Source organism: Trematomus bernacchii, unplaced genomic scaffold, assembly GCF_902827165.1.
Source record: "Trematomus bernacchii unplaced genomic scaffold, fTreBer1.1, whole genome shotgun sequence".
Taxonomy (NCBI): domain Eukaryota; kingdom Metazoa; phylum Chordata; class Actinopteri; order Perciformes; family Nototheniidae; genus Trematomus; species Trematomus bernacchii.
In genome coordinates, this window is record NW_022987564.1 from 7,122,581 (window position 1) to 7,145,822 (window position 23,242).

General features: G+C 41.5%; 2 protein-coding genes across 2 annotated transcripts in view; both read left to right on the forward strand.

Moving 5' to 3' along the window:
• The first annotated feature begins 316 nt into the window (after positions 1-316).
• On the forward strand, positions 317-7,678 carry rp9 (RP9 pre-mRNA splicing factor). The gene is made up of 6 exons (XM_034124472.1): positions 317-644; positions 865-895; positions 1,007-1,136; positions 3,341-3,432; positions 3,902-3,963; positions 6,727-7,678. Exons 1-6 carry the CDS (start codon positions 499-501, stop codon positions 6,962-6,964), a joined length of 699 nt encoding a protein of 232 aa, XP_033980363.1. The 5' UTR covers positions 317-498; the 3' UTR covers positions 6,965-7,678.
• A 3,485-nt stretch (positions 7,679-11,163) lies between these two features.
• The window catches only part of elmo1 (engulfment and cell motility 1 (ced-12 homolog, C. elegans)), a 93,047-nt gene continuing 80,968 nt past the window's right edge, over positions 11,164-23,242 (forward strand). The window contains exon 1 of the mRNA XM_034124474.1: positions 11,164-11,345. The gene's annotated coding sequence lies outside the window, so the exon portion shown is untranslated. The remainder of the gene's footprint in view (positions 11,346-23,242) is intronic.

Genomic DNA, 23,242 nt, shown 5'->3' on the forward strand with positions numbered 1-23,242 from the left:
GTCGCCACTTTTTAATAGCGGGTAACTGGCTCCTCCACATGAACTCTTTCATTTCTCAAAATAACAAACAGTAATCCTATGGGTGAGGGTTAGGGTTATTTAGAGAGTCTGAAAATTAAAGTGCGTATTTAGAGAGTCTGAAAAAACAAAAAAAGTGGCGAAAGATAACCCACAAGTACCTAAAGTTTTTTTGACGAAAATAATAACATGTTTTTAAAAAATGTGTCGAAAAAAAAAAAGTTATTGAAATAAATTTGAGTTTTTCTAGAGAGGGAAACGCCATTTTTACCACAGCAGTACTCCACGTGTCCTGCAGGTGGCGCTGGACTTTAACAAACCGGCCTGCTGCACAGGAAGTCGGACAGCAGCAGAGAAATGTCTGCTGGTTAGCCGCTGTTAGCACGCTGCTCGATGTCTCTCACTGTGTAGCTGACAAACTATCGTTTAATGCAGTATCATTTATAAGTAAATGATTGTTCGGGGGTCTATATCAGGGCAATGTCGGACAAAAAGCGAAGAAGAGAGAAGGATGACCGACGAGAGCACAAGAGACACAAGTCATCCAAACAGGATTTGGAGAAACTCAAAACACACACGAAAAAACTCACCCAAGAAGTGAAACAACTGAAACACCTTGAGACGTTGTGAGTAAGACTACTGAGAGCTTTTCTGCTTCAGGGTCCAAACTTATGCATGAATTATAAATGCAATTTATAAGTTATCTGTTGTAGCTCATCCATAATAATTTACTCTTACGCTCTTCCGGTTAATGTTTGGTTGTATTTGTGGTATCTTGTTATGGAAAAGACAGCTGAGCTTTAAATAGTCTGCTAGAATAACATCAGTATTATCTTCTTCATGCAGCTATGAGAAGCCTCCACCAGGACTCATAAAGGTAACGTTACATTTAGTAATGAAGCTTTAAAGAAAAATAGCAGTTGGGATTTTACACATTTTGTTATCATTTACTCAAAGAAATGCCCAAAGGTGAAAGTTACTGTTGCAGGAGCACGAGGACAAACCAGAGGACTGTATTCCTGCTGAACCCGGAAATGAAGCAGCCAGGAGCTTCCTGGCCCACGCGCCCACCAGGGGGCTGTGGATGCCCCTGGGGAGGGAGGTGAAGGTGATGCAGTGTGAGTACACTTTGCACTAATTCACTGATAACTGAAGTTTGCTTTGAGAGAGATATATGCACTGTTTAATTGTTTTGAGGGATGCATCAGTTGCACATTTCTCAACCGACAACAACGTTTAGAACAAGAATTTGGCCAATTCTGTGTTTTTCTTTATTTTTCCTTTCGGCAAGGGAAACATAAATACTATACATCTTTATTATTACAAATAAGAACTGTAAGCTCTTCATGACACCACTTTCAATAAGAAATATATTTACAAAACCTTCTTTAGCTTGTGATTCAATAACCTACACATCAAGAAGATCAAGTAACATTGAGTGTTGGAATCTCTTGTTGTCTGTGATAATCTACGATTGCTATTACTATCTACCATTTATTCATGATAAGACATATTTAATAGCAAGAAATTGACTGATCTGATCTGACTCTGATGACTATTTACATTCGTCTTTTGAGCTTTTTAAACATCTCATCCTATAATTCTATCCAACAGTATTGTTGGGTGAACGGTTTTGATCACAGTTTAAATAATAACTTGTTTCATCTTAAATGTTGTTCTTGAGCTCAAGAAAGAGTTGCTGCTCACAGGTCCAAACATGCACTCATATTCATAACATTATGATGAAAACTCTCTTTAAAGCTCTTAACCTATGTTGACAGATTCCCTCATATTGGCTATAGAAGTACCAGCAGCACCTAAAGTGTATGAACTGTAGGTGGGAGCAAACATCCATCATGTGTGTGGCAGTGGTTTTGATGGCGGAAAAATGTAACCACAAGAACTTGTCAATTGTCAATTAACACCACGCCTTTTGTTTGTCTGCTGCGACAGATTAATACTGGTGTTGGTGGAGATTACCTTCTGACAAAGACTTCCCTTATTTTCACAGTCCATTCATTCCTCCGTCCCACTCATTTTCATGCTGCATGAACAGCCAGGGACTAAGAGAGAGAGAGAGCACACACACGTACACACCCGGGGACCCGGTGCACAAGTTGGCATTTGTTCTGCAGAATCGGTCGCTCTGCTTAATCCTTTGAGAAAATGTTTGAATATGCCATTTGGCTTAAAGGAATAGAGAGACGCCGCTTTGAATGATATGGACGTGAACAAAGTAAACACATTTTAAACTACTTTAGAGGATAAACAGATACTTTGTGTGGTCTCACTTTAAGACTCAAGTTATTCATGACGGCTACACTGCCACTTATAGTGTTGAACATTCAAACAGTGTGAGATTTTGACACAAACTCTTCACTTGTTTTCAGTGAAGCCACAAAGTGAAGATTTCTGATTTGTTTGAGGAGGTTCCTCTTTTATAATGAGGCATAAATGTCAAGTACATGAGCAGGGCAATTTTGAGTGTGTGACTCCTTTTCCTAACCCTAAATGAATGTTTTTCTGTTGGCCCATGGAGGAAAGAAACTACAGTTAATAACATCTTAACTCAAAGGTTAACTTAATATCTTTCGTTCTTAGCTTTAACTGCAAATCTTAGTTTTCTTAGTAGACAGTTTCCTTTATTTGTTGAGTTTGTTCAGTTGTCATCAAATATAGGCTTTTAGTCATGTGATAACATGTCTGTGAATATATTTGTTTTTGGTATGTATATGACAATTAAAGAGGTCCTAAAATGCTCATTTTCAGGTTCATATTTGTATGTAGTGTCTCTGCTGTGACACGTCTCCATGCTCTAATGTTCAAAAAGGTCTATATTTTTCTCATACTGCCTGTGCTGCAGCACCTCTTTTCACCCTCTGTCTGAAACCAGAGCCCTGTCTGCTCTGATTGGTTAGCTCGCTAGCTCTGTTATGATTGGTCAAACACCTAGAGATGTCCTGCCTCTTAGCCTATCACATACACTGTGTAATGCTATGTTATGGAAGTAAACAAAGGAGTCCAATGGAGGTGTGTCAGTCACGGTGGGGGCAGTGTGTGGGAGAGACACTTTTAGCCTTTGCCGACCATTTACATGCACAAAACCAAAATAACACATGGAAAACCCCAAAAAGCATAACAGTGCCCCTTTAAACATACTCTGATGTGATTGTGACTTTGAGTATATAATGTAAGATTATATTCCTAAGGTAAAGAATGTACTTTCATGCCGATATTGAATCTATAATATTGCAGAGTTGTACCCGTCACGTCTGTCCAACTGTCCCACTATTAACTCTCAGATTTGTTTCCTTTGCTGCAGGTTGGAGATGCAAGCGTTACGGACACAGGACAGGAGATAAGGAGTGTCCGTTCTTCATCAAAGGAAACCAGAAACTAGAGCAGTTCAGAGTGGTGAGTTTGTGAACTGCTTATTAACTTGAACCCACCCAAAGTTATTTATGGAAGAAATGGTCCACAGACAAAGAATGTAGGTTGGGTTGTTGCGAGGTTAAGGAGCTGTGACCGAGACAAGCGTCTGAGAGCTGAGGTAACAACAGATTTGGGCCGTATTTAGTTTACACTGAGGAAACATGTGGGCAGCAGACTCCTTCACACAGCTGGTTCCAATAGGCCTGTTTAGCATTATCTACTACAGGAACACACAGCCTCTCTATCCATTACCATAAATGCAACTGTCATATTTTCATGCCTCGCGTTGTCACGGTGAGGTTTTTAAAATTGCTGACATAACACTAAATCCAGTACAATGTATGAAATGTGTTGAGGGGAAATTGAATGGATTAAATGTGAATACATAGCAACTGTTATTGTAAGTAGGTGTGTGTTCTTTAAAGTGACAGATTGCATTTTGGTGTTTTAGGCTCATGAAGACCCAATGTACGACCTCATTCGGGAAAACAAAAGGAACGAAAAAGAAACCAGGTACATGCACTCATCTTTTGAATCATGAAGGTTGCTCACATCATTTGCTGTAATTTCCATAATTAAGAGTCAGATTTTTTTTAAAGGACAGACCAAGATGTTTTAGGCTGCTCTCAGACAGTTGGATCACACACTTCAGAACTTGCAGGTTTTAGTTTTTTAACTTTACCACAGCAGAGTGGGACAATCTCAGCTGACCTGGAAATCCTCTCATGGTGGCTGGTTCTCTGTGCCGGTTCCTAGCAAATAGTGTTTGACACCAGGGTGTTTGAATGTGAGGTTAGTTTCCTATAAAGGCCCATTGCAGGTGTGTGTGTGTGTGTGTGTGTACTACAGAGCAGCCACACACGCTTGCAAGTGTGTGTGTTTTTGCATGCATTACAAAAAGGTTATTTAAAGGTCAGTGGCGTTTTGAAGTCTGGGTAGCGTGTGTATGCTGCAGTAATTATGGCATCTTCTTTGGAAAAATACTGAAAGTCCAGCTTGCTTTTCCAATTGCATGAACTGTATTGTGCCGTAAGTTCTCCTCAGAAAATGTAATGATGCAGTTGTAAATATAGGCTATTTATTCAAGAACTTTCATCTACTCTATTTAAGTTTCTTCTTGCAATTCTTCAAGGTAGAAGACATTTTGTATTTTACACTTTTACACTTGTTTTTTTTTTTATCCTTCCCAAAATGACTTATTTTTGCATTGATGAACTACAATTATTTTTATTTTATCTGCGGTGCACACTCTTAATCAAAAATAATCAAACCCATAACGAGATGTCAAGGAGCCACAGGAAGACAACAAAGCCAATATATATATTTAAAGTATTTGTTATGGGTACATGCAGCCTGTTGCTTTAGTATAAAGATGTGTTATTGTACAATGTGAATGTGATGCCTGACTGAAACGCTTAGTCTCTAATAAAATCAGTGCTGACAGTTTGGATACATAAATCCACAGCATTGGAGCTGAGGAGAAGAGACTTCTTTTATAGTTTAGCTATAGGCTAAGTGCTTTTATGACCTAGAGGTAAACTATTAGAAGCATAACACAAAGTGCTCAGATGCTCCTGCTGCTCTGAGAGATCAACATAGGCCCCGGCTCCACAAGGACAAATACGGCAAAACGCATCGGAGTAACGCAAATGCAAACGCAAAAAACCTTCCGTCCCCACGCAATATACACCGGATTGTGTCAAGCTCCACGAGACGGCTCCGTTTACATCCAAACGCTGGAAAAGCTGCAGTACATATGCCGAACCTGTACGTGGCGCTGTAACTTCCTCCACAAAAGCAGCAACTTCCTCCACAAAAGCAGCGAAGAAGAATGGTTGTCATGGCTGCACTTCTGTGTATTCTCCGCGGTGGGGGCCGACAGAACCGGGCAGAGTTTTTCGCCGGTCAGCGTGTGTTAAAGTTTAAATCTTCCGGACAAAATTATAAAAGTGCCGGTCAAAGGTCTTCATTGTTATTTATTGAGCTTTAAAACAAATTAATAACGACGATATAATGATATATAATCATAAAATACACGGAGCCTGTCTCTTTTTCCTCTCTTCTGACAGCATCAGTGTCTGTCTCATGCAGCAGCTGATCCTGTAATGAGTGACCCGACAGTAAAAATGAACATATTTATAACTAGTTTAGGTAGTTTGAGAGGTAATTAAAATAGCTAAGGGTGATGATCTGACTTGAAGTGTGTGTTTTGCTCCCGCTGCATCACAGCGGCAGGAGCTGCGTGTCTCCGTCCTGTCAGATTAGACTTCACTCGCGTTTATGTCCATATCGAGATAAAGATAAATAATCTGAATTCAAGGAGGAGCTCCTGTAGATGTTGCACAAAGAACTGTAGCATGGTCAGTAGCGACTGGAGCACGATAGCAACCCTGCGGGGGAGAGGCGGGGCTATGAAAACGAATGACCGTATAGGCGACTCCACGGCCCCGTTGGACCCCCCAGAGCGCTCCGTTCCCAGATCTATCCACCTTTGGACCCGTTGTCATTTGCGGGGTCTGTTTCTACGTTTCCCTTACGGCGTCGTCGAGCTTAGAGGGCTATACGCATGAGAAATATGCGGATTCAACCCGTTTTCGTCCCCGTGGAGCCGGGGCCATAATGAGCTCTGAAGGGCACTTCTCACGAGCATGCCACCCCTTTCTCAGAGAAACCCTTTGATGGCTGAATAGTTAACAGTTTCTCAATGTCCTCATAACTTTCACATTTCTGATGTCATCGTGTGCCAGCTCACCTCTCTGAGCTGATTAAGGGGCATGTCCTCCAGTGGCCTTTCAATGCTGTACTTTTCTCCATTTAGCTAAACAGTGAGACTCTTTCTCACGTATGTTGTGATGTGTTGATGTTCTTCTCAAACGTTTTAAGCTGTTGACAAGAAGCCATATTTTTGAGCAACTCCTTTTAGATATTGACTTCTCTCCTTGCTGGACAAATGTTTGCAGAATGTATAGATTCAGTTAAGCATCATTTAATATGGTACAGAAGTTATCCAAACTGTTTTAGCCATCTGAACTTCAACCTTCACAGCAGGATGACCTCATTATCCAGGTGTGCTGTAAAAATCCTCTGCACACCTGCAGTTTAACGGGTTACTGTTGGCAGTCAGTGGAAATATGTTGGTATGCTGGTACTAGGACGCCTTGCTGAAGGACACTTTAGAAGCTTGCCAACATCTGAGTCTGCATCACAGTTGAGTTTCTCTCTCTGTATTTGACTCTAATCCCAAATCTCATCTCCTCCTGCCTTTCCTGTTTCTAGGATCCAGCAGCTGCAGCAGATGCTTCAGGACAGCACTTCCTCCAATTCAGACAGCTCCTCTTCTTCCTCCTCTTCCTCCTCCTCATCCTCCTCATCCTCCTCCTCCTCCTCCTCAGACAAACACCGCAGCAAGAAGAGAAAAAAGGGGAAGGACAAAAAGAAAAAAGACAAGAAGAAGAGTAAAAAGAAACAGAAGCAGAAGTCGTCCAAAACCAGTGACTCTTCAGATTCAGATTGAGTGTTTTGGAACAGGCTTGTTTACTTGTACGCTGTGTGCTTTAAACATAGAGCATGGATGAAGTAGCTGCTATGGTAGATCTTACGTAGTAGTGAAGTTTTCCGCACTCTGAAGACGTTTCTAAGCCTTTTCTAAGTTCACTGTGCATGACTTCCCCAGCCGCTTCATTCTCTCCAGGATGACGACTCGCATTATACCTCCTCTCTGACGGATGGTACAGCACGGGGTCATACGGCACAGCTGCTTAAGGAAGTGTGTGCAGCGTGTGCCACGGTGCATATGAGTGTCAAAAAGCATTAGCTGCATGGGTAATTAATCTTAAGTGATATGAAATGAGCCCGCTGGTGTAAGAGATAATGTTCTTCTACGGTGTCCGCAAATACAGTGTGTTATTAAGAGATTGTATTTTCCACCATATTTTTGTATCCCTGCCATCTCCCTGGTATTAAATACTTTGATTGTAGAGTGTGCTAAACACCGAGGTGGAAAAAAAAAGTCTAAATTAAACGTTGGAGTACAGCTAGAATTTGTCTTCCACGCAAGCCAGAATGTTTGAATGCTTGTTACTGTACAGAAATATTTGAAATGATTTGTGGTTGGAATCTGCTCATTAATTTGCTCTAAAGAAAACCACAGCGATGGGAAAAGAATGTATGTGAATGTGCTCCCTTATTCTGAGAATAAAGATAGCTCTCTCTCTCTCTCTCAAATGTTTACTCGGCTCCAGGCTTAAGAAAAACAAACATGTTAACCATTTTGGCCTTGAATGAATGTGAAAGAGAATCTTTTTCATATTTACGGTGATCTTTTGAGGACAGTGCAGAGAAACTCCACACGGCGAAGTCTGATCATTAAAAGTGCACAGCGTAGTCCTGCTGTGACCTTCCTCAGAAAAGAAAAGTTGATTTACATTTACAAGAGGCGACGAACATTTTTCTTTTGATCTTGTCCTGCTAGCAGTCTGAGGATACTTCAGAGGGTGTTTCTCAAAAGTCATTTTACAATCTACACAATGCACAGCGATCCTCCCTCTGTGTTCAACTCAGACTTGCCCTTTAGGCCACATTTGAGGAAGCCTTTTGTGTCATTTCGTCATGAGCAACACATTTCTGAGCAGGACTCCCTGTGGAAACGAACTTGAAACATTCCCATTTCCTAATGACCCTGCTAGAAAGACAATTACAGTAGACCTACAGGGAACAAGCAAACTAGATTTCCATTTAGATTTGTGCATTAAGCTTTCCGAGCAGCTCAAATGCTGTAGGCAGTGTATGTATGTGTTTGTGAGAAATTTCAATTCTATCAAAGAGTGACAGATTATAAGGCCATGAGAGCATTTTAGTTGCAGATTGAACGCTTATTCATTCTCTCTTCCTTTTCATCTTTGCTTGGCGGCTCTGTCCATCGCCTGGACCAATAACCTAAGATAAATCAGCGTCATTGAAACAGTCTGTTCTGCATTGACTTCTCTCTTTCTGAGTGGAACAATGAATCTCCCAGATGAGATTCAGTCACAAGCTGCTCAGAGGGAGGTTGCGCCACGTAGAGAGAATTTGGTCAGCAGAGTCTTTATTGAAGCACTCTATCTTCTTGGACCAGGGACAGGTCACACAGAGTGCCAGGACAGACTCATTTTGCAGATTGTGTTACGACTCAAAACATATTTGCCGAAAACTAGTTAATTAAATCTTTATGAACCGAGTGCCTGTGCCTAACACATGAATAATTAATCATGTTTGCCAAATGAGTAGGATGCCAGTTCCAATTATTTTGTAGTCATGTCCTGTTGTCTTCAGCAGATGTGCAGATATAGTGAAACTGTGTGTTTGAATCTAAATTGAGTTACACAACCAGCTGAAAGTCTTAGGTTTAACTTGAGAGATGAAAAAACATTGACTGCATTTGATGGCTGCAGAGATGCATTGTGAGGCTGCACTTTATTTAATGCATCATGCAGTACTTACCATATATTGTCCATATGGCTTAAAACCACTCCACTGCCTCTTTGCGGTCTCAGACAACACGATTATATCCTCTGTGAGCCCTCTGATGTACAGTCTATGGATGTACTCTTGAAAGCTCTGAAGCCAAAGTCCGGGATGCAAAAGTCACCAAAACTCACTCAGCTCAGTTCTATTCCAAAATCACGAGAACAGAACCAAAAAAAAGGTTTCTTGCTGGAAATCCCCCTAAAAAGGTACACTGAAAAAGCTGAACCGTTGACTTTGATTAAATGTATTATGTCAACAAATTTCACATAACTGTATAAGGTTAGTTGAAAAAAATAATATTAAGTTAAACCTTGATATTATTGCTTTCAACTAACCTAATACAGTTATGTGAAATCTGTTGACATTTACATTTAATTAAAGTCAACGTTTCAGTTTTTCAGTGTAGTGGTTAGAAATGATTTATGCACAATTTAAACTGTGTGTTTTCCCTATCTAATGTGACCTTCCAGGGTTAAAATATATAACCATTTGAAGTAAGTATGTGACTTAAGTCAGGTTGAATGCTGAATCTTAACTATATCTCGTTGTATGCAGATAACCTGTTTGCTTTGTGTTTATTTTCTATCTGGCCTGCTTGCCTTTTACAGCCCTTGATCCAATTAACAATCTGATGAAGGCCACAGGCTGTTATCTAGACAGAGGTTTGAATCCTTTGTCTTTCTCAGAGAGAGACAGAGATTTCTGCTGTGTGTGTTGCTCCAGATTATTTCAGGATGGACGGGGCTCCTGTATTAATCCCCCCCCACTCTTAAACACACACTTTGGGTTTAATATCAGAAACAGTCTGTTATCCCTGACAACATTAAGGGGAAGTGGCCTCATGTGGCTCAGTGATAAACTCTTCTATCCTGTCTTTTACAATTACATTTAATGAAACTCCAACATTATGCTGTGTAGGACCACTGTTGTGCCACATTAAAAAGGCTCCCGGCGTATTGAAACATTAGAAGGTCATAATCCTACCTGCCAAACAGTTCTCTGTGTAAATGTGGGGACCAGAGAGCGCTCAATAACCATGAATTATTAAAGTCATTGTTCCTGTTTGCCTTTCTCTTCTGGCTGCAAGATTGGAGGGAGTTGCTTCTGTGTGCCACTCTGTGTATGGCACTTTGTACATCTGCTTTATTCACCAATCTAATCTAATATTGTGTAACAATATGAATACATACACTATTCTTAAAAAGCAGTCACCAAAAAGCTCATCCGTCTTTTTTAAACGTAGCTACATGTATGCAAACTATTAAAGTACAATCCTAAAATGTCCTATTTTACAATGTTCCTCATATGTTAGCTCAGTAAACACATATCTAACCATTTTTGAACACTTAAAGTTAATCTGCTTAGTACTATATAAACAAGTGCTCAGATTTTTGGAAGAAAAATAAAAGAAACAGTGCTTAAATTTGGTTAAAAAGCAGCTTAAGTTTGTACAGTACTTTCAACAATGCTGTTGGAGATGTTTGGATCTCACAATGAAACACGTTTGTTCATTTGTTTGTTGACAAACAGATTTAAAAGAAACAAATGTTAATTGTTGTGAATTCATTTCTGAAGACTGTCATTTTAATAATAACCCTATTTATTCGACTTTTAATGTTGTCATATTTAGTAGATTGTGTCTAAATGTATGAGATCTACATTTCTTTGCCCAAATCCTAAATGTTCAAGAAAATAACAGTTATCCGAAAAATGATTTGTAGCCACTGACCACTGAAAATAAGAGTAAACTAATCTTGAAATAATAAGAACCATACCTAAAAAAAAAAGTATATATATAATTAAACAAACATGTGTCAGTGTGTTTTATTAAGTGCCTACAGGTTGAACTTCAGGGGGCTGGTGACTCACACCTGTTTCTGATTGGAAGACATGAGTCGAGTAAAAAAGACTCAACAAATTCACAATTACATGAAGCTTTTTAAAGCGGACATACATGTTAACCATGTCAAATCCTATCATCCTGAAATCAAAAATATAAACCTGAGTGTTTTTTCCCTCTGATCCAATCAGATTGAGTTTGTAGCCTGAAACGTTATGGAGCAAAGCTCGCTGACTGACTCCGGAGCTGCTAAAAGCCAAAGTAGCCTCCTGACATCTTTATTTAAATCTGATAAATGTCACCACTCGGTAGGCAGTGACTCAGTGAGAGCAGCTGGCTCTCATGTTTTCATGCATCCTCTGTCTGGCATCACCATCAGCCAGCAGACGGCAGAAGAAGAAAAGAGGAAGTGGAAACATCAGCACTATCTCTATACGGCAGAGAGAGGGAGGGAGCAAACACCGCTGAGTGACACTCACACACACTCACAACACACACACAAACTCTGGACATCAGCGCTTTAGTGGAAGAAGTGTCCTCGCCTCGTCAGGTTAGTCAAAGCTTTCTTCTCTTGCGCAAATGTTGGTGTTGAGCAGTGTTTGTAGCTTCACTTCCTCCGCGTTTGGTGCTACATTTTGAGGATTCACGATGTTTTGCGGCTCGCTGCGCTTTTCCTCAGCAAGCGTTTATGTGTGTTACATTGCAGCGAGACAATGCTGTGTTTCTCCCTCGTCTTTCCCACCCTGTGCGTCCGTTTCCCCCGGCTGTCTTTTACTTTTGTGAAGTGGCCTCAGCGGCTCTTTTGGGCGCTGTTCTTATTATTGACATGCCTCATTAAAGCATCGCAGCCCACTCTGCTTTCACGCAGAGTCACACGTTGAACTGCAGTGGAAATCAAACTGCCTTTAAATCCATTCACAGTGCTCCTTTTACTTCTGGTTTGTTAAACAAGTGCGCGTTAAAGCTGCAAGTTGTGTTGTGTTTGCAGCAGATACTGTGAAGGCGCCGAGCTGCTGCTGCTGCTGCTGCTGTTTTCTCGGATCGTTTGTTTTAGTGCATGCTGTTCGCTTGATACAGAAAAAGTGATGCGTTCACTGATGCCTCCGATTTCACCCTGCTGCTAATTAAAGAGCTGCTTAAGGGTGTGCGGTGTGTTACTCCAGCACAGCATGCATGGCCACACCGTGGGCCTGTCATTAGAAGAAAGGGAGAGAGAAAGCTAGACAGAAAATGTGATGTTCGAGCTCTGTGCTCTCCTACATAACATGAACAGCAACAATGTCAAGATGCATTGTAATCTGGCTGCTGTGAATCAAGTTATCTGAGGTCTACTACTTAACATGTCTTCTCTCTACATCAATGGTTAATAAAAGTAGTTTATGGCCGTCATTTATATGCATTCATCAATGTTAAACACCTTTTTAAGGCTTTCAACCCCTTTAAACCAAGCAATGGCCACTTATAACCCCTCAACACTGGTTGCTTATGTCAACGAGTTGAAACTAGTTAGCCAAATGTCTTTGTTCTTGTTATGGGATTTAATAATTAATAATGTTCCTGCTTTGTTAGGCTAATGATGATTGTTGTTCTACTCCTCAAATTTAGCAGGCAAACCATGAATCAAGGTGGGGAACCACACCTCTGTTTGATAGACTGTGTGACATTTAGTTTTTTTTATTCTAACACATCCCAGAAACAAAAACACTGTATATGAGCCATTCCCAGACAGCGGTAGGTGTACCCCAGGGGGTACTTCTGCTGTTATTAGGGAGCACATGGAAACATTATACAGTAAAAACATTGGATTTGATCCGCATTCTTGTCTTGTGGGTAAAATAAACATGCAAATAGAATTACATATTGATGTAATGCTGAATTTGAGTATATGTATTGCCATAATAGCCTAACTGCTATTACAGGCCCAGCTTTACTAACCATTTGAGTCAATTCATGATGCAATTGAGAATAGTTGAAATAAAATAGAAGACTAAATGGCTGGTACTCTAAGTAGTAGTAGGCTAGTAAGGTCATCTTGACCAAATGTACTGAAGAGAAAAAGAGTCCAATGCTCAACAGTGAACTGTTATGATAGCAGTGAAATACTTTTCATAAAGCCATCCTTTCACTCAAAAGGGTTCTTTGGAAATCATTACTGTAGATGAGAAAATGTGATATTGTGCTATATAACATAAAACTGCCTTGAAACTGCTACTATTCCTCTTTATGCCTTTGGACCCACAGTGGTACTTAAAGGGCCCCTGGCTGTCTGTGGACCCTATTTTAGGAACTGTTGCTCCATATTTCCTCTGTGATCATTCAGTTACCAGGAAGAAGCCACAACAGTGTTGGTCTGTGGCACAGAGCGTCTCCCAGCTCCCAACATCAGGGATTCGCTCTCGTCTTCCCTCGCTCCCTCTGCTCCCTCCAGGCAGCTTCTGATGGAGTTAGAGCCCATTTACATGCCCTGTTAGCCACCAAAGACATGCCTGTTGTGATGGAGCCACACGCATGCCTGGCATCTCCGTGTCAACTCGACAATAAACACAGCCTAGAAACAGGATCATAAGCACACGCTGCAATGTTTCAGATTTAGAAAAACAGGAAGTTATCGTCGTCACGGGATGAATGCGTTTTTTGTTTCGTGCTATTCTGGGATTATTATTGAGGTAAACATTTTGAGGTTATTGTCTGTTGTCTGTCTTGTTGTCCATGACGATCTAGAGTGTTATTCGATGTGAGTTTCTATCGGTGTAATGTACTTGAACTGAGAGATCCTGTTTTGCATTGTGAGGTTTTGGCCTCCATGTGCACCCTGTTGCTGTGGTTGACAGAGGGTTAGAGATTGATGTTTTTGGTTTTAGACTCAGGTCTGGCACAGCTTTAGCAGTCAAGGAACGCAATTTTCGACTCACCCTTTGGAACAAACCACTAACTTGAGCACACTCTCCCATTAAACTGGTATGTGAAGTTTAATGTGTGCACGGCGTTGGCTAGTATCTGTCCAGGTCAGAATTGAAGCGTGCCAGAAGTGTTTTATTTCAGCTATACAGCCACCTGAGGGACCTAAATGTCAAAAGGAATGCACATGCATGCAAAAACAAGATTTATTAGCAATAACCTCAATTTCTTGTTAGCTGGTTTACCCAAATAAAGATTCCTTTATCCCTACCTACAGGGTCTTTAAAAAATATAAATGGAGCACTGCAACACAGGAGTAAATGAGAAGTGAGATAGAAAATACGGCGGCATTGACGTTTACCAGAGTCATTGAGCCAAATAAAGTAATGGAATTCAACTTTAGCGCCGTGGTGTTTTATTTTAAATAGTGAAACATAATCCTGGAAATCAGATTAGTGGAAGGAGGCAGAGATCGTAGAGTTCTTTTTGTGAGAGGGTGGGTGACTCGCTTATTGCATCACATGCAAGATTCTGATTGTGTATCTCTTTGACACAGCCTACTGTTTGGCATCCTCTCACCACCTCCTGAAGTGTAACCTTGTCAATTTCTGTCTCCTCTCACCTGTCAGAGCCCCCTCCCTCCTCTTGCAACTTGTTATCTTTCTCTCATTAGCTTACTCTCTCACACACACTATCTTACTGTCTCTCTCACATAAGCATCTACCCCGTTTCTTGCCGTTTCTTCTCATTTGCTTACTCTCACATTGCAGCACACACTTCCCCCATCTACTTTCTCACTCTTATGTATTGCTCCTTGAGGGAAATGAAGGTATGTAAATTGTTTTCTCCTTGATGTATGCCCGGCCTATGCTATCGGTCCATCTTAATGAACTCATTTCCCCCTTTTTCTCCTAAAAGCTCAGGATCGCAACATTAGAGTAACACCAAAAACTTCAGGGCCAATGTCATGTCTTTAGGTCTTTCTATGTATTTGTGTGCAATCAGCCAGTGATAATGCATATGAAAAAAACCTGCATGCAAATTAAAGTACTGGCAGCCTTGCTTGTTGTACAAACTGGAGTGCTTCACCTTCAGCAGCTTGAAGTTGGATTAATTTGCAGTTCCAAATGAGACAAATGTTGTCTTGCATAATTGCTCCCTGTGGTACGAAGTTAATTAAAACAGCAGGTACTGAAGGTGTGATGGGAAGGTGCCAGACAGCCAGGCAGATATAGGTGGGTGAGGAGAGATCTCATAGGTACTAATGCCATGTTCTGCTCTTTAGTTTACTGATTATTGCCTTGGGCGAATTTCAAATCCGAGCAGCTCTTTCACTTGCAATAAATAGGAGAAACCGATGGATGAAGGTTGTTGTTTTATGACAAACCGTGATCATGGGAATACGCTCACGAATGTACATCGACCTTTTGCTCTGTGCATCTATAAATGTATGCATTCTTTGAATATGAATCAGTTTGAGCGGAGAGCATCCGCAGGCGTGTTTCTCCGTCCGAGTCTAGACTTCATGCGGAGTGAAGCAGCCCTATATGACCCAGAAAGTGATACGGTTCCCTCTGCGTGCTCGCTCTGCCCGCTGCATTCCAGCTGTGGTACTGCCGCAGAGCTCTGTAAATATTGAGTGAGAGGTTAGCCAGCTCTTTTTCTCTCTGTGCGTGTGTGGTGTTTCTCAACTAAGAGCTGCTCAGCCTGCTCAGAGCCTACTGGCCCAGTAGGATAAATGGCAAGGTGGTCTCTGTCTCACCCGTATATCCCCGTCCCAGCTGTGTGAGGGGCTTGATCTGACTTCACACTCAACGCTGGATACTTTTTTGGGATTGTCCAACAGGTGCGGTTGTTAGAGGCTACTAGAGTACAGTGTATGCAGCTGTTGTAGGATGTGCGGATGCTTCAGTAGCATCACACAGTGTATGATTTATGGCAGGTTTGCACATGTTCTGCACAGATCATCCAGATTTCAGCGCTGTGTTGCTGTGTCAGTTATTATGTTTCTCCAAGGCTTCCCTGCATCCTTTTCACAGTAGCTACGTGCTGGTGTTTCAGTATGACCCAGGTGCTAAACACAGGTTTACTTAGCGGTGACGTATATTGTAACCTTTCCCATGTGTATGTGTAGCCCTTTAAGTGTCGTGAACTTTGGTATTTATGTTGAACCATAACTTACCTGAACTTGCTGTCTCTCATGTAATAATGAGTGTTCTGTTTGATGTCTGATCTGGGGTGGAGAGGGATTTTAGGAAACTTCAAGCACATCATCACAGACAGTGCCGCATTCTTTTTGTTGAATTTTTCACACCCTATATAGCAGAGAGAAAGTTGAGAAACTGTGAGTGTGAGCCAAACTCTACCTTACTGTAACTCAAATGATGTGCATCAGATTAGAAGGGCAGGTGGGTGGTGTCATGTCCCCTGAAGCATTTATGTTCTGATTTGATGCTTTCTGGGGAAAAGAAAAAAACTTTAAATGTCACAGAATTTCTTTCTTACTTTTAGTTGTTTTTGTGGTACAAGTCAAATATACCTGCAAATGTTCTGCAGTATTTAAAGTAAAAAAAAAAGCATGGAGCAATCAAAGCAGGCAATCTTTGCACATAAAGGGGTGTAAAATGTGTTCATACAATAACTAACCATTTCTGGCAGGTTAATTTGACCTTCATCTGAAAACAAATGTACTCATTAAAGGGAACTCAACCCTTCTCACTCACCATAGTCTATTGGCATGTCTTTAGGGTATATGTGATTTAGTTAAATAAAGTATTTAAATTACCTAAGGACAGATACTATTGTCAGTTCAGTCTCTCAGGCACATCGTTGAGACTGCAAACCACTACATTGACATAGATATGTGTGTGTGTGTGTTTGTGAACTATGAGTCACAAGTTGAAGCCAGGGTCCAATCGGAGGTGGGCTTCATGTTGTCTCTCTGCGTCTCCCAGGTGCACACAACCCTGATCTTGTCAGATCTGTCCCCTGATGAGAGTGGACAGCACACACGGATGAGTGGAGGTTCAGTGAGATGGACCGGAAATCAAACCAGCCTGTTGTTTTCTGGGTATGGGAGGGGGGTGTCACAGTTTCTAAGAAACCTACAGACTTATTTGTTTCTTATTTTACAGCTTAAATGACAACATAGCCTCTCTCTCTTTTCCATCTTTAACTTGCTTTCTAGTTTTCCATCTTTCTCTTTTAATTTCTCAGAGTCAATCTTAGCCATGATTATAGTAGTCTCAGTTTTCTGTGATTAGTGTAGTGGTTAGAAAATGACTCTTTAAAGACTTGATTTATTCCTCGCTGTGACTGAAAGACACTTTCAAATGTGTAATGGTAGGGTTCCCACTGTGAGCTCCACCACAATAAAACTCCTTTTCATAGATACTTTCTCACTGCAAACTTCATTTCAAGTTATTTCTGTTAGGAAGACTGGAGGGTAGACTGAAGAGAGAAGTGCAATAACGCATATCTAAACGTATTGCATAATTAATGAATGGGTTCAGATTGAGGATTTTAACCCATTCTGTCATGACGCAGGCCTCGGCGATGTCGAAGTGCTGCAACAGTTTCTTTTCTTGGGACTAGTCAAGGCTAGCTCTTGAGAAAAGAGATTGAGGAGTGGAGGGTCTCTCATAAAAGGCCAAGGTCACCAGCTCACTGGTTCCCTCTGGCTGGGGAACTGCAGGCCTTGGATTGAAGGTGTGTAGCTTTATGTCATGGCTGCCTCTGAGTCTCTGAATAAATCAAAACACAGAAGGACATTTGAAACAAGACATATTGATATCTCCTCTATCTCGCTCTTCTTTTGCTCTGAATTTATCTCTTCATGCCTCTCTTTAAAGACTTTACGAACCGATGCTCCGTTCCTTCATTTGTCAATTTCTATCTTTCTTCCTCAACACTTGTTCTGCCTCCTTTGTCTTCCACTTATAGTGTTTTCAGCAGAACTTTCCATCTAAACAACTCCCTATACTGTACACATTGCTCAAGTCCTCCTGGCCCTCTCAGCCCACAAATTGACCACAAGCATCAGCAGAGTTCAACAGAGCATCTGGAATATATTGACCTCCACAAGACCCCAGTACTCGTGTCTCGTGTTGCTATTTTTAAGTAACAGCCCGAAGTGTGTTTTCTGCCCACTGTAACCACCCAGTAGAAACAAGTCATTATCACTCTCACACCTGGACGCTATGTTTTATCATCTGTTGGCAGCAATACTGTAAATATGGTCTGTGGCTGGGTAATTCCTCTGTGATAAAAAAAACGCTGAATAAAGAAGTCTTCCTTTAGGCCCACCCCAAAGCTTCGCTCACCGGGATTGCAATGCCCTTAAAGGTCAACAGGTCAACAGGTCAAGCCTAACCAGAGCTCTTGGATAGCTTTTGTTTACTTTACTTTGTCCAAGGGGCGACATTTCAACTTGCCCTTAAGTCTATTTTGTGTCCAGAGTATTGCCCAGACTGTAAATGGACACTCATTATTATCATTTATTTGTCTTTCTTTCTGCCTGATGAGGTTGGAAGCTAAGCAAGCAACAGTATGAGTCTGTTGGCATATATTTACCCAGTACTTTTGTTATGAAAACACCCATAGGAGGACTGGATTGAGTATTCCTGGTCCTGTGTTGTGCTTATCTGTGTTTTTGCTGTCATTCCTGCCAGCTATGTTGTTGTGTCTATAGACCCAGGTTTTCCCGCCATCTGAGAGCAAACATCTAGGAGTGTTTTGTTGTTAGACTCAGCTGTGCCATTGTTTTGGATCTCTGGATTGTTTTTTCTTTGTGGCTTGAGCAGATTCCCCATCTGTAAACCACCTGCCTTACCCCGTGTCACCCTGGCTGGTCTGTGCTGGCCACACATCAGTGTTTCCCATTTCCTGTGGATACTACACGTTGTCAGTGTGCCTAGCCTTTATCCTATGCCCAGCTAGAAACTGAAGGATAACACGGTACAGCTCAGTTCAGCTGGGTTCAGCACGGCTCTCTGAGAGAAGAGGGGTATTGTAATGGTGGCCTAGCTGGGTTTAATGTTGCCTTCAGGGCTTGTTGCTGTGTCTATTCTTTTGTTGTCTGCAGGGGGAAACCTAACACTTGTGGAAGTGAGTATTTGTGCATGTCCAACATGTCTGGCAGCATTTTATAGCCCAGAAAGTGCTGTTGAAGAAAGGCACAGGAAATACCAATGGCATTTCCCAACAACGGCAGAGCTACCGGATACATAACAGTCTTTAAACATGTGGTGAAAGTTGGTTATACACGAAGCGAGGGTTTCGGAAGTACACTTTAGTTAACATGAACTCTTTTGAAGCGAAGGTGGAAGATGAGCCACTTCCTGCCATTATATGCTTGTGAACTGATCCATTTCCTGTTGACAGAAAGTATGAAGAGAAAGGTCAAGAGGTGGAGGCACAACCTGATGTAACGTCGTTAGTTGTTGTTTTCAGTATCGATAACAGGGCAGGCTGACATGTGAAACCTGTTGTGTCTCATGTCTGTTTCAATATTCTCAGTGAATGGATGTATGCAGGGCAGCTATGCAGCGATTACATCATCCAATGACATCGTACCCACAGCAATGAAAGCTTGACCCGAGGAATGCCCCCCCACTTGTGTTTTTCTTGCCCCCCTTTCTCAGTCTCTCTGTTTCACAAAAATATGGGTAACATACAATTAACCCATAAAAGGCAAAAACATCTTTGAATCTTATTCCCCAGTCCATAAATAGCCTGACTTCAGCCTCATTTATTGTTTCTGCCTTTGTACCACAAGCAAGCCCCTTCCCACAGTTTTACTCCAAGTTAACAATAATAAGACAACCACTAGCGAAGCCTCAATGAATGGCTTTGAAGGAACCGGACTAGGCACGCAGGAGGGATGGAAGTGTTTTAGCAGTGGCCAGTCACCACACTGTGAGGGTGGAGGCTCAACTGGCATGGGCACCGGCTCGTGACTGACCAGGCAGGGCTGGAGCCTTTCAGTGGGTAAACATAGGGGAGGGCATGGGTGTAGCATATGGTTAACAAAAAATAAAAAGACGCGGGGGATAAATAAATAATAGGATGGCTGTGTAGAGTGGGAGGCTGAGGGCAGTGTTTAAGGGTTAGCAAATGAATGGGTGAGCCCAAAGATAGAGCATGGGGCATCTGTCAGGAGAGGGGAGGCGTTGTGGTGAGGGTGTGGCAGCATGAAGGGAGTTTGGGAAGAGACTCAGTAGGCAGGAATGAGCAAAAGAACACTAACAAGCATCTGTGAGATTATAAAAGGCAAGAAAGGAAAATATTTTAAATATCAGTGCCAGTATATTATTCCTGGCAAGCATGAGCTTATGTGTTGTGGCTGTGTGCAGTGGTGTGATACTGATGAGCCATTGGTGGTGGTGATGAATAACAGTGTGCCTCCAACAGTGCAGTCAGTCAGTATGGAGGATAGGCAAAGAGCACCCAGCAGGGAGGGAGGGAGTGTTTTGGTGCGGCCAAGTCTTGAAGCCACCCAAGACATGTGTGGAGGTGGGTGTGTTTGCATGTGTGGAATTAAGGGTATCTTGATGTATAGCCACAGCTGGGGGTGGGCTCTGGGAGGGGACAGAGAGACAGCTGGCAGAGCAAAGGGTGAGTGTAACGAGGAGCGAGTGTGACAGCCACACTGACTCCTTTGTTCCCACTCTCTTGTGCCAGTCACAGCGAGTAGCCTCCATGGCTGATCTGTGTAGGGACTGAATATTTTCACAGCACCCAGACCACAGACACGGCAGGGAGGCCATGGTGAGGAAAACTTCCCACTGGTTAATAAAGTCGTGACATTGATGATGACGCTTGGAGTGCCAACTTTGATATTTAGCGTTGGATGGCTGTGTGGCCGCCAGCCTCATTGTGGGTCTACAGGTTTCCACCCAGTTTGATGTTGGCACAACATTCTCCTTCTTTCACTTGGCTACAGGTGTACTGATTGCATTATTAATTTGTGGTGATTTATAAGCAGTGGATAATACATCTGAAATAGTTTGACACAAAATCCTCCGCCATTGTCAGTCAGTTAAAAGTGTTTTTCTTGGGTTTACTTAGTGCCCGGATAACCTTTCTTAATGCCAACGTAGGTCATTTTGAATCTCAAAAACTGTATTTATCATATTTATGTTTTTTGGTAATTCAATAAGTTAATTGTCTATATGAAATAATTGCTAAATTCTAACAGACTAGCCAATATTAGCATTGTTGTCGGCCAGTTCTCAATAAATTGTTTTTATATTTTCTTCATTTTCAGACTGGTTTTGTGGATTACAAGCTCCTTGTTAAATGCAGTCCTTAGGGCGTGTGTTAAAGGGGATACTAGTTACTGAACATGAAACTTCTATTATAAAGCCAATGGAGCTAGCGTTATCAGAGCACTTTAGCTCATCCTTACCCTGGCCTTAGCACTTTGTCATTAGAGTAGCGTTAGCACTTCAATGCAATACTTTGAAATCGTTTTTTTTCATAGGTGTGTGTGTGCTTGTTTCACTGACAGCTGACAATAGCAGCAGAAGATTTCCACAAGATAGCCTATAACCATTGTTAATAATGTCATTGCACCTGTAGAGCACTTATTACGCTTGTGATGATGGTCATCAGTGCGAACATAATTGTAGCGCCAGCGACATTGAACAGCAGCCTGCTCGCTATATGCCTGGGTAATGAGTGTTGTTGAGGGCATGGGTTGTCCCCTGAGTTATGGTTTAATAAGTGGAGTAATTTTTACTCTGGTGGAGAGGAGCGATGTATGTGTGCATTGCTCCTGTGTGGCTTCTGGAGGAAATGCTGCTACGGAGTCTATCAAGATGCAAGGTCACTTGAGACAGCTTCCTGCTCCTTTCTTTTATTAAACCTGTCTGCTGTGTGTGTGTGTGCATTTATCTTTCTCAGCACGTTAATTCTCACTCCTCAGAATGCCAGTAGCCTGCAAATAATAGACCTATGGATGGAGGATGTACTCTTATCGCGTATTCCTTCAAGTTATTAAGAGGTGCTTCTAAAAGGCTCTACAGTAAAGCGTCCACCCGCTTACCACCATTTATCTTTCCATTTTCTTTTTCTAGTTAAATACGCTTTTTCAGGTCCTGACTTCTTCCTCTGAGTATCTGAACCATTTAGTTCAAGTAGGACATGTAAAAATAGCCACAAATCAATCCCAAATGTTCTCGGGCTCTTCGCACATCTCGATCTAGGCTAGCACAACCCAATAGGGGATAGTGACACGGCATTCAACGCTGGGCCGAATGACTGGCAGACCGGCACTTTAGAGGAGGGCATGTTCATAAAAAATGTTGACTGGTAGCAGTGATTCAGGCCTTGACACACTTTAAAAGCCATTAAAGAGGCTGTGGTGGATTATGGTTTGTTGAGTTATGATGATGATATGACCTTTTAGTTATTACATGCTCGAGCTGAGATGGTAATCCTCTGAGCTGTTGAATTTAGCTAAATGGAGACCATGTTTCCATTTAAAAGATGTATATGATTTGTACAATAATGTATCAGGGGTTTACAGCAGACCGTATTATCGATGGCACAGAAATGTCTCGTACTGTAATGTGTTGTGAGACTCCACCATAGTGATAGCATGGAAAGACCTGCGGGGCCAAGAAGCAGGCGGGCACAGAGCAATCATAGATCTTCAGATTATTTGATATAGGTTGCATCCAACATTTTTTTAATCAAATATCATGTCTTTTTAAACTAAAGATTTTTTCCCATCTAAAATATGTCCTATTTTTTTATCTATCTCAAAGCTAATTTTGAGATTATAGGCCTTTAGTTTTAAACCTTGCTTCAGGCCTAATGTTATTAATATAATTGAAAACCGAAGGGCTGCATGGTTTTTAAACTTTTATTATATATACCTTTATGCCATTTCTATCACGCATGAACATATTCTAAAGTATTTTCAGTGTGCTACATTGCATGGGAACAAGCACCCATCATTTGCTTAGGCTACCAGTTACCAAAACAAAAACCTGTGTTTGAGAGAATGAATGAAGAAAAATGAAATGTTTCAGAATAAAAATAAAACATGCTGTTTATTCTTTTAGGAACATAACCCAATTGTATCTAACCAACCAGATTTCTGGCTAAAAACATTGTGCTTGTACCAAAAAATGGGTCGTCTTGTACTTTCAATTCAAAGACGACGATGACAATAAAAACTATGCCAGAAAGGTTTTGTCACATTTTTAGCAGCGCAGGGTAGCACAGCATGATATAATCAAATCACCACAAATAATATAATTGGATTCTATCACAACTACATTCTAAAAGATTTATGTTTTATTTCTGCTGATGGCATGCTGAAGCACTGTTTGTTCACTGTGTGTGTAGACCTTTTCATTCTGTGTTGACGCTGGCGAGGCACCCAACATATCAGAAGCTCTCTGTGCACTGGAGTTTCATGGGAAAAACCTGCACTGCAAACACTTTGGCAAAAATATACACCAACATCCTGTGTGTACGACTGCATGGCTTCTGCCTGATACCAAATGTCTGAAAGCAATCTTGGTTGTGTATGTTTGT